Genomic DNA, 16,988 nt, shown 5'->3' on the forward strand with positions numbered 1-16,988 from the left:
GTCTATCTTTTAGGACTCATTGTTTTAGTAACTTTTCTGCTGCTGTGATAAAAATATGATCAAAGGCAACACAAGGGAGTTTATTTCAGTTTACGGCTTCTGAGGGCAGGAATTCGGAACGGCAGGGAAGGCATGGCTACCAGAGCAATAGGCTGCCTTGTTACGTTTTTCATCTACACACGGAAAGCAGAGAGAGCGCAGAAAGTAGGATAAGGCTGGAAACTCAAAGCCACTGCCTTTAAATTAAGGCCACAGTGTAATGGGAAAATTAAAAGAGCTGCAGGATCCCCGGTGGTGGCAGGCAGCAGAAATGTTGCAGGTCTCCAAGCAACGGCATGCAGCAGGCTCTGCCGGAGAGCAGCCAGTCCCAGGCAGGGACAGCGCACGAGCGTGGCAGGTCTCCGGTGGGGTGGCGAGCCGTGTGGCAGCGGTGGGCGAGAGACAGACCATGCAGAGTGAGATTAGAAATTTATTTCGTGGTTATGGAAGGTTGGGGACAGGGAGAGACAGAAAACAGAACTCAGGCTGGAAGCTGAAGATCAGCCTGTCTCAGCAGATGGGGGAGGGAGTGGGCGTGGCTTGTCTCTTAAAGAGACAGAACAATGATTACACAGTCTTTAAATTTCCCTCTGAAACTTCACAAGCCAGGCCTCCATCTTCTGCACCGCTCTCTACATTCTTTCTTCACAGCTCCCAAAGAATATCCCATTGAGGTCTCTCTCAATGCTCAATGGCTTTTCTAGCCCAAAGTTTTAAAGTCCTTCCACAATCCTCTCCAAAGTGTGGCCAGGTCTGTCGCAGTAATACCCCATCATGCTGTTACCAGCTTGTCTTAGTCAGGGTTTCTATTGCCCCAACAAATCACCATGACTGAAAAGCCAGTTGGGGAGGACAGGGTTCATTCACCTTATGCTTCCACATTGCTGTTCATCGCCAAAGGACATCAGGACAGGGACCTGGAGGCAGGAGCAGTTGCAGAGACCATGAAGGGGTGTTGCTGACTGGCTCGCTTCTCTGCTCGACCTGCTTTCCACCAGCCCAGGAATGACAGCACTCATAATGGGCTGGGCCCTCCCATATTGATCACTAATTGAGAAAGCGCCTTAAGCTGGGTCTCATGGAGACATTTCCTCAACTGAGGCTCCTTCATCTCTGATAACTCTAGCTTGTGCCACGTTAACACAAAACACAGCCAGCACAGCCACCTCTGTGACCTACTTCCCTTTAACAGGTTCCACTTCTTAAAGGTTCCAGATCTCCCAAAATCGTACCTCTGACTGGGACTAGGTGTGCAAACCTGTGAACCCATAAGGAGACAATTCTAATTCGGGTCACCATACTCATAATTCTTAACATTATGTGATTATAGCATAATTACTATTAATTAATTCCTTCTAGAATTTCATTAATAATATATCTAAGAAAATTCTCATTTCAACATTGCATTAATTTTCAAGGCATTTATTTCCTTATTTTAAAATTTTCCCTTAAGGTCATAGGTTTGTTCTGTGGATGTTACTTTAATAATACATTTCACCTTTTTGTAAATATATTTATTCTTCATCATATTGGATTATCTCAATACTCAGCAGTTTTCTTTGGTGGATACAGTGTGAGTGGGAGTTTATTTTTTTTCATCCTGCATTTTTTTTAACTTTTATCGGTTCTTTGTGGATTTCACATCGTACATTCTGCATTCTGATCCCACTTATCTCCCCAGCCCCTTGCAACCTCCCCCGATCAAAACCAAATTTAAAAGAAAAACGCAAACAAAAGAAAGAAAACAAAAACAAAACGGGAAGGAGAATCTAGTCTTGGGAGCTGTCATGTGACCCATTGATACACAGTTAACCCTTTAGTCCATTCATGTTTGCTTGCAAGTGTTCATTGCCACAAGTCATTGATCTGGCTTAACGCCTCTGTTTTCCAGGCTCTCACTGGGGCTCTTCATGAATATCCTGTTGCTGTTTTGTGTCATCAAGAGCATACTGTTTGGATCTGTGGTTGTCGGGATGGGCCATCCTGCCTTTTCTATTCGCTTGCCTGCACTCCGGTGGCTCACTCCCCTTCGGAAGGTCTGCAGGACATCTTTAAAGCTGAAGCGGTTCCACAGTTGCTTTTTCAGTTTGTTTGATGATGGGCAGGCATTCAGCTCCTCATAATTACCACAACTTGTATCCTCCGTTCAATGAATACATTAAAATGTCAACTAGTTGTTAGCCAACAGCTGTATTTACTCCTCATTTTCTGGTTCCCATTTGGGATGGAGGTGATAGCGTTACCTTTCTTTTAAAATAGATGTTGGATATAAAAGATATCCCCGTTATTAGCCAGTAGGAAACTTTACATGCTGCAGCGCTAAGCTGCCAGGCAAGATATGCCCCGGGTGCAATATTGGTTAGAAGGCCGTAGGGGTAAACAACTGATTTTGTATTGACTTTGAGACTTTCCACAAGTAGGAATTAATGCCTTGAATACAAGTAAGTTTGATTATAAATCCATGGCTTAGAAGTCATAGATCCTAGGGTAGAACCTAATCTTGTTGTATTAATAAATAGATTTGTTGCCAAACTGCCTTCTAAATATTTATATTTATACATATAGATTGCTGCTACTTTCAGCCTTGACCAGGAAAGCTTCTCTCTGCAGTGGTTAGCAGCTAATACAGAAACCCACAACTCTTAAAGTGCTAAGAATAAGAGAGTATCTTACATCTGTGTCAGCCGCACCCCCATGGCCACCATGACAGCATTACAGAAAAGGAGGTGGGAAGACTGAGAAGGAGGTGAGGAGGGGCTATGCAGTGCTGACTTATGAACACGATGTGGCCACTGCAGCTCGAGTAGCTGTTGTTATTCGCACAAGACACGCATGGGATCGAGCACAGGAGGTCAGTGCCACAGGCAGTATCAATTGAACTCAGTGAGTTCCAGAGGGAAGAGAAGGAGGGATGAGAAGACATGAAGTAGGAAGGGGGACATGTTTGAGGAGCCTAGGGTGAATAAGGAGGAGTTGAAAATACATTATTTACATGTATGAAATTGTCAAAGAATACCCACAAGACACTGTTAAAAATGAAAAGCAAAATGGAGGCTGACATATCTTGTGGGATACTTTTTGTTCTTGACCTATATTTTTTTTTAAAAAAAAAAAAAGGTTTATTTGGCTGACAACTTTTAGAAATTGAAGAGCATGGGACCAACATCTGGCCATTCCCAGAAAGGGCCTTCTGGCTACATGAAACATGACAGGTAGCATAACCAGGAGAGCACGTGGTGATGGAAGGAGCCAGAGAAAGGCAGTGACCTGCTTCTCTCCTTTTATAGCAGCCCACTCTTACAAAGCTGGGTTCCTGCTGGAGCTGCATTCGTCTTTTTGAGTCATGCCTCCAACAAGCTAAGTAGTTTCCACAAGGCCTCATCAGTCACCACTCTGCTCTAACAAATCATCCAGCAAAAGCAAGTTTTAAGAAGGGAGGGTTTGGGTTTTGGTTTTTTGTTGTTGTGTTCTTTTGTTTTGGCTCACAGTTCAGATATATAATCCATCTTGGTGGGGAATAGCTGGAGCTTGAAGCATCTGGTTCCATCCTTTTTGCTGGAGACAGTGAGGGACGACGGTACCACTCAGCTCCCTTACACCTTGCATTCCATCTAGGACCCAACCATGGACCAGTGCTGCCTGCACCTAGGATCGGTTTCTCACCTTAATTAATCCAGTAGAGAACCTCTCACAGAAGCTACTCTAGATCAGTTTCCATGGGGAAAGGTGGCAATCGGTATCAACCATCACAGGTCTCCTCCCTTGTAAATTTGATACCCGATGCATCACTTTTGCTTTGTTTTTGTATTTTCAAGAAAAGGTTTCTCTGTAGCTTTGGAGCCTGTCCTGGAACACACTCTGTAGACCAGGCTGGCCTCGAACTCGCGGAGATCTACCTGTCTCTGCCTCTTGAGTTCTTGGATTAAAGGCGTGCACCACCTGTTGTCGGAGGCTGCTCATTTGTTTCCCATCTGCCTAGTCCCAAAAAAATCACTCAGAAACTGTATTAATTAAATCACTCCTTGATCAATCACTTAAGCGTATTGCTAGCTAGTTCTTATATCTTAAAGTAACTTGTTTCTATTAATCTGTGTGTTGCCACATGACTGTGGCTTACCAGGCAACATTCCAGCATTTGTCTCCAGCGGCTACATGGGACTACACGGCGTCTCATTGACTCTACCTACTTTCTCCCAGCATTCAGTTTAGTTTTCCCACCTAGCTCTAGTCACAGGCCAAAGCAGCTTCTTTATTCATTAACCAGTAAAAGCAACACATATACATCATATACATCTCCCCTTTTCTGTGTAAATAAAAAGAAAGGTTTTAACTTAAAAAAAGAAACTATCTTTTTTGCATTATACATACCAATCCAAGTTTCCACTCTCTCTCCTCCACATATTCTCCCACCCCACCCCCCCTCCATTTCTCAGAGAGGGTAAGGTACATTGCTTTGGCAAGGTCCAAGGCCTTCCCTACTATATCTAGACTGATCAAGGTATCCATCCAAAGAGAATAGGTTCCCAAAAAACCAGTACATGCAGTAGGGATAAATCCTGGTGCCACTGTCAGTGGCCCCTCAGTCTACCCCAGTCATGCAACTGTCAACCACAATCAGAGGGACTAGTTTGGTCCTATGCTGGTTCCTTCCCAGTCTGGCTGGAGTTGGTGAGCCCCCATTAGCTCAGGTAGACTGTTTCAGTGGGTGAACCCATCATGGTGTTGACCTCTTTGCTCATATTCTCATTCCTCCCACTCTTCAACTGGACTTTGAGAGCTCAGTCCAGTGCTTCGATGTGGGTCTCTGCCTCTGTTTTCATCAGTTGCTGGATGAAGGTTCTAAGGTGATATTTAAGATATCCATCAGTCTGACTACAGGGCAAGTCAATGGGAGGCCTGGCAAAAGGCAAAGTAATCTTCTCTGGGGAGAATACACTAGTACCCAGGACTGACTTTCTTGCTAGGGACAATAGTCCAGGAACTCTAAGCCCTTAATCTGTTGGACCCTAGAGTCCAACCACCAAGGAGGAGTCGCCCAAAGAGACCATCTCTCACACCACAGCTGATGTAAAAGCATGAGGATTTTATTAATTCTGTCATGACAGGGTCTTTCAGCATTAGAGAGGCCAGAAAGACCCCGAATAGCTGGTACAGGCTACTTTTAAAGGAAAAAGCCACAGAAGCAAGTGGGGTGTCTGGGGCTGTTCTTTGACTGTTATGATTGGCTTATTAAAAAGAGGTATTACCAATAATTGGCTGGAGAACAGTTACCAGGTAAGAGGAAACATCTGAGGGTCACTTTGACCCCTTTCCCAGGGGCTGAGTCAAATCAAGTCTCTGGGAGGCCTTCCACCTGGCACATACATCAGGAACTGAGTCAACACCTTAAGGGTTATCTTGCCCCAATTTCTGGAGAACATTCACAAAGACTCAGGGAAATGGAAAGTTCCCAACATTTCAGTACGTGTGTGAGTAATTGTTAGATTCCTGGTTCCCAGGGGAGGGAGGGCACTGCTACTGAGAGGCCTCAGAGTTGTCAGAAATGGTTTTAGAGTTATTTTAGAGTTCTACAAATCAAAAGTCAAATATCACATAAGGAAACAAAACACTAGAAAAATAAGGGAAAAGAGAAGCAGACCTTCAAGTGGTAAAGAAATTATCTGTAACGTAAATATCTGTAATGTGATTTGATAGAGGCCATAAAAGAGAAAAATATGACAATAACCTCTGTGAAGCATCTAAACATTGCTGCATACACATTGAAACACAACTGTAAGGAAGGAGTCAAACAACAAATGAGGGGAAAGTAAACCCATGAGATAAATGAGAAATATAAAATATGAAATTGAGCTGGGGCAATGGAGAGTAGGAGCTGTACTAGCAGATGCTCATTGGCAGTGAGAGAGCGGGCACTGAGAACGTTATTTATTTAAAAGGAATGAAAAGACTTTGAGAGAAATTTTTTTATTTAAAAGATAATGAGTTCAGTTGGGGACACGTGTAATTTTACGTACCTGTTCCATACCAGCTGTGGATATTGACCAAAATATGACAAATAAGTGAGATTTCGGTTGAAGGAAAATGGTACAAGATGGAGATAAATACCTATTTTACTAATAATCATATTTTGAAATCATCTGTAGTAATGACAATGTAGAAGATAATGATCAAAGAACAAGAACCACAAGCAATCATGCAACTGGCAGGAGGGGTCCTGGAGCTGGAAGAGGGTAGAAGGGGCTACACCAGGAAAGAGCAGTAGACAGTAGAACACCTGGAAGGAACAGGGCAAAACAAGAGAACAGGAGCCCCAGTGTGAACACCTGCAGGGAAAGGAAGGCACTCGGAGGAGGCAGCTGCAATGAGAGTAGGAAGAACAATGTGAAGAGGTTGAAGATGCCCGGACTTTCCAGTTGCTATGACTCCAGAAATGAAAGAAAATATCAGAGGTGGACAGAGGACTACTGGGGGAGGGGGAAAAGCTATTTACAGAAAGTCTGAAACTTTTAGTCTAGCAAAAGAGGAATGACCACATTCCTACCTGGATTAAGGATAAAAGACACTATGAGATCAGTGCTCAGGACACCTCTGAAGACAGATGTAAGTAACATCCTACAGTGCCGTACAAAGAATGTATATCATTCTGATTAGAGTGTCCCAAATGAAGAAACACAGCTTTGAAAAGGATAAATAGGCAGACATTTAGGCAGACATTACTGTAAGTCAACAAAACACCAAATGCTAACGGAGAAAGAAGACATACAGGGGGCCAGAGAGAGGTGGCTCAGAGATTAAGAGCACTGATTGCTCTTCCACAAAACCCAGGTTTAATACCCAGCACCTTGTGGCAGCTCACAACTGTAACTCCAGTTCCAGGGGATCTGGCACCCTCACAGAAATGTACATGAAGGCAAAACACCAATGCATATAAATTTAAAAAAAAAAAAAAAAAGAAAATTACTCTTTTAAAAAATAAAAAAATACAGATAAAGTATATTTGATCTCAATTAGGAAAAAAAACAATAAAAGAGAAGATTTGCAGAAAAAGCAGATAGATAACTACAAAGGAGAAAGAATCCACTAGAAAACTGATTTCTCCAGGCTGGAGAGATGGCTCAGTGGCTGAAAGCATTCACTGACTGCTCTTCCAAACAGCCATAGTTCAATTCTTAGCGCCCATATGGTTGATGACTCACAACTGGTTGAAGCTCCAGTGGCTTTGACGCCCTCTTCTTGATCTCATAGGCACTGCATGCAGTTTGTGTACAGACATACATTCAGTCACTCATGAACATAAAATGAAAAATAAAATCTCAAAACACGGAAGTCAGAAGGTAGTGGAATAACCGTGAGTTAAGAGGCAAATGGTAAACCAAAGAAATGATTACATCAGTGTCCAGATGTGATGAACAAACTACTGAACCAGACTCATTCGCAAGAGCATGGGTGCTACAGGCAGCTGGATCATCTGAGTCCCTGCATCAACCTTCCAGCAGTGGAATGACACCAGGGTCTCCTCTCGTGGGCAACCATGTGGGAACAGCCTTGTGAGGACGATGGTGGTTCTTCTGCCTTTCTTCAGCCTTGTCAATCCCTTCCATCCCTCGAGGGAATGTTCTGTATGTAGGAAACAACTAGCTACACAAGAATAATTCTGTCAAAAAAACTTGAAACTTCCTAAAGAGAAACTGTCTCCCTGGTTGTTTTTTCTTATGTTTTGTAGACGATATACGTAGATCGGGCTAGCCTCAGTTTTACAAAGTTCCTCCTGCTTGTTAAGCCTCATAAGTGCCGGGATTAAAGACATGCTCTGAACCAAACAGTGTAAAAGGATACTTTAAATGTTCTCACACACAAAGACAAGAGAAAACTTAAATGAGAGGTAGAAAGTAGGCCAATGAGCTTGACTCAATCATTCCAAGCTATCGAACTATCTATCAAAGCACCACAATATAGCTATAAATGTATACACGTTCTAATTTACAACTGAGAATCATTTTAAGTGAACATGAAATAATTGAGACAAAACTTACAAAAAATGTTAATTTACCAATAAAAGAATATATTAAACATAGAAATATTTTACTAAATGTAACATTAAATATGTGAATTAAGTGAATTTGTGAAAGGAAAAATAGTTTTGCAAACGAAAGGTTAATCCTGAGCTATTTCTATTCATTGAATAACTTGAAGTGGCAAGCCCGACGCTCCATCCAGGCCTTTGGCAGTGGAAAGATCGCCAGCATAGCAAGTGAAGGCTCTCCATGCATTCTGGCCTTTGGGAGGAAGAGACACTCCGTCCAAAGACCAAGGTTATCCTGACTCCATCCGGCATTTGATCCCTTGGGATGTTATTGCAGGACTTGGTAAAAGAAGTGCTAGAGGGGTTCAAAGTCCTTAGGGCCCACAGAACCTGCAAGAGGAGAGCATAGTGAGGCATCAGTGGAATCAAAATCTATTCCTCACAGGTGTAAGAATGTCGTAATGATACCCAGTATTTTCTATAGATGTTAGGAGAAGGAAAGAACAAAAGTAGGGGAAACTTTTGGGAGATTTTCTTCCAAGACATCACTCGCCAGGACACACAGAGTGATCACACGAACGTCCTCCTGTCTTTTAACGTATTTCCCACTTGGATATCAATATATCCATGGAGTCAATACAGAGACATATCCTTGAAGTGGTGAGGAAATTTCAATGAAGATGCAACTGAGAAAGTGTGGCGACTTCACCTATCAACTGACGGCCACACAGCAGGAACAACACACACAAGACTGGGTCAGCTGACCCCCACTAGGTATAAATACATACATACATGCACAAACACATACATGATCCTAAGAAGGGGCAGGAATGTCACCATGAACCATAGAGCTTCTGAAGCATGTGTGAGAATATGCTCGAAGAGGAGAGAGTAAAGAAAGAGAAAGAGAACGGAGAGGACGAGGAAGACAGTCAGAAAGAGAAAACATGGTTTCACGTGTCCAACACAGATAGAATACAACAAAATGATAGAAATGGAAGGGATAATATCAAATGTTACACGTACACAGGAAGCAGGTCTGTGCTTAATTATCGTTTTCAAAACCAACTAGTTGCCGGGCGGTGTTGGCACAAGCCTTTAATCCCAGCACTGGAGAGTAACAGGCAGACAGATCTCTGTGAGTTTGAGACCAGCCTGGTCTACAAGAGCTAGATCCAGGACAGGCTCCAAAGCTACAGAGAAACCCTGTCTCGAAAAACAAACAAAATAAAATAAAATAAAAAACTTAGTTATCTGCTTGGAAAGTTTACTTTCCCACCTGTGTGAACTAGGAGGATCTGGGAACAAAATCCTGGAGACTGGATTTCAACATGGCAGGCTAGCCTTGAAATCATGGCGAATGCAAATTGGCCATGGACTCGCCCAATAGCGGCTGGCCTTGTACTGCTAATCTTCCAGTCCTTTTCTCCCCCATCCTGGGATTATGGGTGTCCTAAAGTCCTCCCATTAATCCATTTTGGATTTCATTAGGGGCTCAAGCCCATTGGCCTCCAGCCTGCTAGGCAAACACTCTATCGTTGAGGTATTGTCTTAAATCAATTATTTTCATGTGTTTCTGTACCTACGTTGACAAATAAAGGCAATACAAGCCATAGGACAGCTACGGGTTGATTCCTTTTCTGAACTGCTACCAACAACGCCAACAACAACATCACACTCACACACACACACACACACACACACACACACACACACACACACAAAAGCAGGCAGGCACGCGGGCACACTCATGCCCACGTGCACACTGGGGGGGTCCTGAAGGTGGGGCTGGAATGTGTCATCCACTCCCTAGGCCCCTCCCATGCCTGGGCGGGGCTTCCTTGGAAGCAAGGTTTATATAAGGAAGTCAGGTCCCCCCAAACACCACTCTTGATCAGCAGCCAGTCATCCTGGTAGCATCCACTCTGTCCCAGAGAGTCCACAGAGTGTCTTGCCGAAACCAGACGACAGCTGTCCTGACCAAAGAACTGCAGTGCTCAGGTCCATAACCTGCTTCGGACCTTGTTGTGAACCTGAAACCGCAACCGAGAGGCAAGAGCACATTGGCACCAACATGCTGAAAATGCCTCGGCGAAGCCCCAGGGCCTACCCGGTGCCCTGCTGGGGCCCGCAGCCAGAAGAAGCCAACCCTGCCAAGCGCCGCCGCCTCCAGGAGCCTGCCTACCTGGGGTCTTTGGCACAGCCAGACCTGGAAGCATCCGCCAGGCCTGCCAGCCAAGAGCTCACCTCCACGGTGGTCGTTCCCACCGGCTGTGCCATGCAATTACACGTGGAAGACGTCGACCTGCTGCTGGAGCCCGAACCGACCTCGCTCAGGCCAGTGTCGTTACCTGGACACACCACCATCCTGGTCCCCGAGGGCCTCCAAGCCTCCTCCCAACCCGGGCAGGCTGTGTTCTGGCCTGCCGGCATGCAGGAGGTCGCTGTCCCGAACATGCTCCAGGACCACCACGTCTTTGCCCTCCACCAGGGATTCAGTGGTGCCGAGAGCTATGCTCCTTGTTCCATCTGGAGCCTCCAAAGCAGCACGCGCTGGCCTCTGCCCAGCTCACAACTGCAGCCTCTCCCTCCATCGCCTCCTCCAAGTCATCGAGAGCAAACCTCTGAGAGTCCATTGGACAGGGTCAAGAGGCGCCTCTTCTAGGAAAGGGACGACGACTGCACCCCAACAAACAGCACCTCGGACATTTATCTGGCCGCCCTAGGGGATTCCCAGGGTGCCCCGAGACAACCAGGAACCTACCATTGAGACTTGGCGAACAGCGAGTACTTTTCCTTGCACATTATGCAGGGGAGAGGAGAAGGACTTCGAGAAGGGTCCAGACACTTAAGCTCACCCCTCAACTTCAAAAGCAGCCTAGGAGAGACAGAAAGTTCTCTTCCAGTTCTGGGATTCATCTCAAAACCTTCCATGCCAACCTCCTCTGCACACAGGTGGTTCCCTCCAAGAACCCTCGGTGACCCAAGCATGGATCTCAGAAACCAAGGCAGCACTGGCGTTGCTAGGCTGCCAGTCTCCTTTCTGTGTTCCTTCCCCTGACTGGAAGGAGACCGGTGCCTGCATGGGTCCTTCAAGCTGCTCTCTGGGGAAACTCGCAAATACCCCAGTCGAAGAAGATGGTTGGATCCCTGCCATGAGTAGACGGTGATTCTTGGCCTCTTCGCAGCCATCCCCTCACCCGCTGGAGTGGTTTCTCTTCACTGTCTCTTCAGGACAAACAGAACTGTATGGGAAAATCCCTGGCTTGAAACACAAACAAACAAACAAACCGGACAGCTACTGAAGAAAGCACTTTCCATAGTCCTTTAGTTCGCTGCTCTTGAGAAGCCGAGGATACCAGATCCCTGTGAAGTCCGGCTTGCTATCCAACAAACACAAACTCATTTCTTACTGCAAAATGCTCTTTTGCAAACCAATGTTTCTAATTCCGACATCACTTATTATTAATAAAATATATAGACCATACTATGTCGTGTGGATGAATGGCTTTCTGAGAGAAAGCTTTTGGCTCTTAATATATGGGTTTGTGTGTGTGTGTTTGTGTGTGTGAGTGTGAATGAGAGAGAGTGAGAGAGAGAAACAGAGACAGAGATGGGTGTGGATACAACGTAGGTGGGTGTTGGCATGCCTGTAGTCTAGGTAAAGGCAGATGACCCAGGAATTGGAGCCCACACTCAGAAACAGAGAAAGTTCAAGGGGAAGCTGGACTACATCTGGCAATGGGAAAGATATCAGGAGAGAAGCAGGGCCAGAGATATGGCTCGGCATTTAGAATAAGGGTTCTCCCTCAACCTATGGGTGGAGAACGCTTTGAGGGGTCAATGGACCCTTTCCCATGAGTCCCAAATAAGACATCCTGCACATTTACATTACAATATCTAACCCTGGTGAAATTACAGCTATGAAGAAGCAACAGAAATAATTTCATGATTTGGGGGTCACTACAACATAAGAACCTGCATTAAAAGGTCGAGGCATTTGGAAGCTTGAGAACCACTGACCTCCAAGGACTTGGTGCTCTTGCAGCATCAACATGAAGAAGACCCTTAATGATAGCAGAGGATGTGGACACCCGCTCCGCCCCAGGCTCCTTCATGCCTGCAGTACACAAAAGCCAGCACGGGCTCACACACATGCACATAACAAAAAATAATAAATAAATTAGAGTTGAACAAAATAATGAATAAAATCAGGGGGTAAGAAGACCTTCGCAGAAAGAGCATGTGTGGGGTATATTCTTGCTTCTCAAATCGATCAGACCTAGAATAAATTAAAAACACCTGCTTTAAGAACCAGGTTACTCCTGGGCTATTTGTCGTGATTGAGTAATTTCAAGTGGGAGCCCCACCCTCAGTCCAATGCTTTGGCGGTGGAAAGATCGCCAGCATAGCAAGTGAAGGCGCTCCATGCATTCCGGACTTTGGGAGGAGGAGGCACTCCATCCCAAGACCAAGGTTATCCTGACTCCATCGGGCGTTTGAATTCCATTGGGATGTTGTTGCAGGACTTGGTAAAAGAAGTGCTAGAGGGGTTCAAAGTCCTTAGGGCCCACTGAGCAGTCATTCAGAAGAACAGAACTTACAAGAGGAGAGCATAGTGGGGCATCAGTGAAATCAAAATCAAATCCTTACGGGTGTAAGAATGCCGTAACGAGCCGGGCGGTGGTGGTGCACGCCTCTAATCCTAGCAAGCGGGAGGCAGAGGCAGGCGGATCTCTGTGAGTTCGAGACCAGCCTGGTCTACAAGAGCTAGTTCCAGGACAGGCTCCAAAGCCACAGAGAAACCCTGTCTCGAAAAACCAAAAAAAAAAAAAAAAAAAAAAAAAAAAAAAAAAAAAGAAAAGAAAAGAAAAAAAAGAATGCCGTAACGATGCCCAGCATTTTCTATAGATGTTAGGAGAAGGAAAGAACAAAAGTAGGGGAAACTTTTGGGAGATTTTCTTCCAAGACATCACTCGCCAGGACACACAGAGTGATCACACAAATGTCCTCCTGTCTTTTAACATATTTCCCACTTGGATATCAATATATCCATGGAGTCAATACAGAGACATATCCTTGAAGTGGTGAGGAAATTTCAATGAAGATGCAACTGAGAATGTGTGGCGACTTCACCTATCAACTGACGGCCACACAGCAGGAACAACACACACAAGACTGGGTCAGCTGACCCCCACTAGGTATAAATACATACATACATGCACAAACACATACATGATCCTAAGAAGGGGCAGGAATGTCACCATGAACCATAGAGCTTCTCAAGCATGTGTGAGAATATGCTCGAAGAGGAGAGAGTAAAGAAAGAGAAAGAGAGAGAACGGAGAGGACAAGGAAGACAGTCAGAAAGAGAAAACATGGTTTCACGTGTCCAACACAGATAGAATACAACAAAATGATAGAAATGGAAGGGATAATATCAAATGTTACACGTACACAGGAAGCAGGTCTGTGCTTAATTATCGTTTTCAAAACCAACTAGTTGCCGGGCGGTGTTGGCACACACCTTTAATCCCAGCACTGGAGAGTAACAGGCAGACAGATCTCTGTGAGTTTGAGACCAGCCTGGTCTACAAGAGCTAGATCCAGGACAGGCTCCAAAGCTACAGAGAAACCCTGTCTCGAAAAAAAAACAAAATAAAATAAAATAAAATAAAAAACTTAGTTATCTGCTTGGAAAGTTTACTTTCCCACCTGTGTGAACTAGGAGGATCTGGGAACAAAATCCTGGAGACTGGATTTCAACATGGCAGGCTAGCCTTGAAATCATGGCGAATGCAAATTGGCCATGGACTCGCCCAATAGCGGCTGGCCTTGTACTGCTAATCTTCCAGTCCTTTTCTCCCCCATCCTGGGATTATGGGTGTCCTAAAGTCCTCCCATTAATCCATTTTGGATTTCATTAGGGGCTCAAGCCCATTGGCCTCCAGCCTGCTAGGCAAACACTCTATCGTTGAGGTATTGTCTTAAATCAATTATTTTCATGTGTTTTTGTACCTACGTTGACAAATAAAGGCAATACAAGCCATAGGACAGCTACGGGTTGATTCCTTTTCTGAACTGCTACCAACAACGCCAACAACAACATCACACTCAAACACACACACACACACACACACACACACCAAAGCAGGCAGGCACGCGGGCACACTCATTGTCCACGTGCACACTGGGGGGGGGGGGGGCCTGAAGGTGGGGCTGGAATGTGTCATCCACTCCCTAGGCCCCTCCCATGCCTGGGCGGGGCTTCCTTGGAAGCAAGGTTTATATAAGGAAGTCAGGTCCCCCCAAACACCACTCTTGATCAGCAGCCAGTCATCCTGGTAGCATCCACTCTGTCCCAGAGAGTCCACAGAGTGTCTTGCCGAAACCAGACGACAGCTGTCCTGACCAAAGAACTGCAGTGCTCAGGTCCATAACCTGCTTCGGACCTTGTTGTGAACCTGAAACCGCAACCGAGAGGCAAGAGCACATTGGCACCAACATGCTGAAAATGCCTCGGCGAAGCCCCAGGGCCTACCCGGTGCCCTGCTGGGGCCCGCAGCCAGAAGAAGCCAACCCTGCCAAGCGCCGCCGCCTCCAGGAGCCTGCCTACCTGGGGTCTTTGGCACAGCCAGACCTGGAAGCATCCGCCAGGCCTGCCAGCCAAGAGCTCACCTCCACGGTGGTCGTTCCCACCGGCTGTGCCATGCAATTACACGTGGAAGACGTCGACCTGCTGCTGGAGCCCGAACCGACCTCGCTCAGGCCAGTGTCGTTACCTGGACACACCACCATCCTGGTCCCCGAGGGCCTCCAAGCCTCCTCCCAACCCGGGCAGGCTGTGTTCTGGCCTGCCGGCATGCAGGAGGCCGCTGTCCCGAACATGCTCCAGGACCACCACGTCTTTGCCCTCCACCAGGGATTCAGTGGTGCCGAGAGCTATGCTCCTTGCTCCATCTGGAGCCTCCAAAGCAGCACGCGCTGGCCTCTGCCCAGCTCACAACTGCAGCCTCTCCCTCCATCGCCTCCTCCAAGTCATCAAGAGCAAACCTCTGAGAGTCCATTGGACAGGGTCAAGAGGCGCCTCTTCTAGGAAAGGGACGACGACTGCACCCCAACAAACAGCACCTCGGACATTTATCTGGCCGCCCTAGGGGATTCCCAGGGTGCCCCGAGACAACCAGGAACCTACCATTGAGACTTGGCGAACAGCGAGTACTTTTCCTTGCACATTATGCAGGGGAGAGGAGAAGGACTTCGAGAAGGGTCCAGACACTTAAGCTCACCCCTCAACTTCAAAAGCACCTTGGAGAGACAGAAAGTTCTCTTCCAGTTCTGGGATTCATCTCAAAACCTTCCATGCCAACCTCCTCTGCACACAGGTGGTTCCCTCCAAGAACCCTCGGTGACCCAAGCATGGATCTCAGAAACCAAGGCAGCACTGGCGTTGCTAGGCTGCCAGTCTCCTTTCTGTGTTCCTTCCCCTGACTGGAAGGAGACCGGTGCCTGCATGGGTCCTCCTGGACACTTCAAGCTGCTCTCTGGGGAAACTCGCAAATACCCCAGTCGAAGAAGATGGTTGGTTCCCTGCCCTGCTGGATGGATTCTCTTCACTGTCTCTTCAGGACAAACAGAACTGTATGGGAAAATCCCTGGCTTGAAACACAAACAAAAAACAAACCGGACAGCTACTGAAGACAGCAGTTTGCATAGTCCTTTAGTGCGCTGCTCTTGAGAAGCCGAGGATACCAGATCCCTGTGAAGTCCGGCTTGCTATCCAACAAACACAAACTCATTTCTTACTGCAAAATGCTCTTTTGCAAACCAATGTTTCTAATTCCAACATCACTTATTATTAATAAAATATATAGACCATACTATGTCGTGTGGATGAATGGCTTTCTGAGAGAGAGATTTGTCTCCATATATATGTGGGGGTGAGATAAGGGAGGATACAAGGTGTGTGGATGGTTGGGCATGGCTGTCGTCTAGGTATAGGCAGATGGCTCAGGAATTGGAGCCCACATTCAGAAGCAGAGAAACTCTTTGGAGATTCTTTCCCAAGAGATTACTCGCCAGGTCAGACCGAGTATCGTATGACTGTCCTCCTGCCTTTTTACGTTTTTTCCAATTGGATATCAATATATCCATGGAGTAAATACAGAGATGTATCATTTAAGTGGTGAGAAAATTTCAATGAAGATGCCACTGAGAAAGTGTGGTAACTTCTCCTGTCATCTAACTGCTACACAGCAGCCACAGTGTATACAAGACTGGGTCAGCTGATCCCCGTTTGACATACATACATATATACATACATACATACATATACACAAACACATACATGAGCCTAAGAAAGGGCCAAGTGTAGCCCTGATCTATAGTGCTTCTCACACAATGGTGAGATTAAGCTAGAAGAGGAGAGAAAAGAAAGAGAAAGAGAGAGAACGGAGAGGGAGGGGAAGACAGTCATAAAGAGTAAACATGGTTTACTGAGAGGCCACTGGCAGTGGCACCAGGATTTATACCTACTGCATGTACTGGCTTTTTGGAATTCTAATCTCTTTGTATGGATACCTTGCTCAGCCTAGATATAGTATGGAGGGCCTTGAACCTTCCACAAGGCAATGTGCCTTACCCTCTTTGAGAATTAGATGTGGGTGTGGGTGGGTGGGTATGTGGAGGGGATGGGAGGACAGGAGGGAGTGGGAACTTGGATTTTTTTTATCTAATAAATAAATTTAAAAAGTGTTTACTATTGGAATGAGACTAATATGCTTCACCATAAAGAATTCAGCCTATTTGAATATTTAAATGGAATATTTAATGGCAAACTCTTCAAAGGCAGTTTGCTTGCTCTCTATGTTCAGCTAGTGCATGGATTCTGGGCTTCCACATGGTTTCTGTTGGTCACAAACACAGG

General features: G+C 45.8%; 2 protein-coding genes across 2 annotated transcripts; both read left to right on the forward strand.

Moving 5' to 3' along the window:
- Nucleotides 1–10,145: 10,145 nt before the first annotated feature.
- On the forward strand, nt 10,146–10,727 carry LOC119809458 (proline-rich protein 23A3-like). Its single transcript, XM_038322262.2, has one exon. The coding sequence runs from the start codon at nt 10,146–10,148 to the stop codon at nt 10,725–10,727; it is 582 nt and encodes a 193-aa protein (XP_038178190.2).
- A 3,849-nt stretch (nt 10,728–14,576) lies between these two features.
- LOC121677138 (proline-rich protein 23A3-like) lies at nt 14,577–15,158 on the forward strand. The gene has a single exon (XM_042054740.1). It carries the CDS (start codon nt 14,577–14,579, stop codon nt 15,156–15,158), a length of 582 nt encoding a protein of 193 aa, XP_041910674.1.
- The last annotated feature ends 1,830 nt before the right edge of the window (nt 15,159–16,988 follow it).

Source organism: Arvicola amphibius, chromosome 3 (genome assembly GCF_903992535.2).
Source record: "Arvicola amphibius chromosome 3, mArvAmp1.2, whole genome shotgun sequence".
Taxonomy (NCBI): Eukaryota; Metazoa; Chordata; class Mammalia; order Rodentia; family Cricetidae; genus Arvicola; species Arvicola amphibius.

Excerpts from the sequence above, each read along its gene's own strand:
- LOC121677138 (XM_042054740.1), top strand. The coding sequence starts at position 14,577 with ATGCCTCGGCGAAGCCCCAGGGCCTACCCGGTGCCCTGCTGGGGCCCG.
- LOC119809458 (XM_038322262.2), top strand. The coding sequence starts at position 10,146 with ATGCCTCGGCGAAGCCCCAGGGCCTACCCGGTGCCCTGCTGGGGCCCG.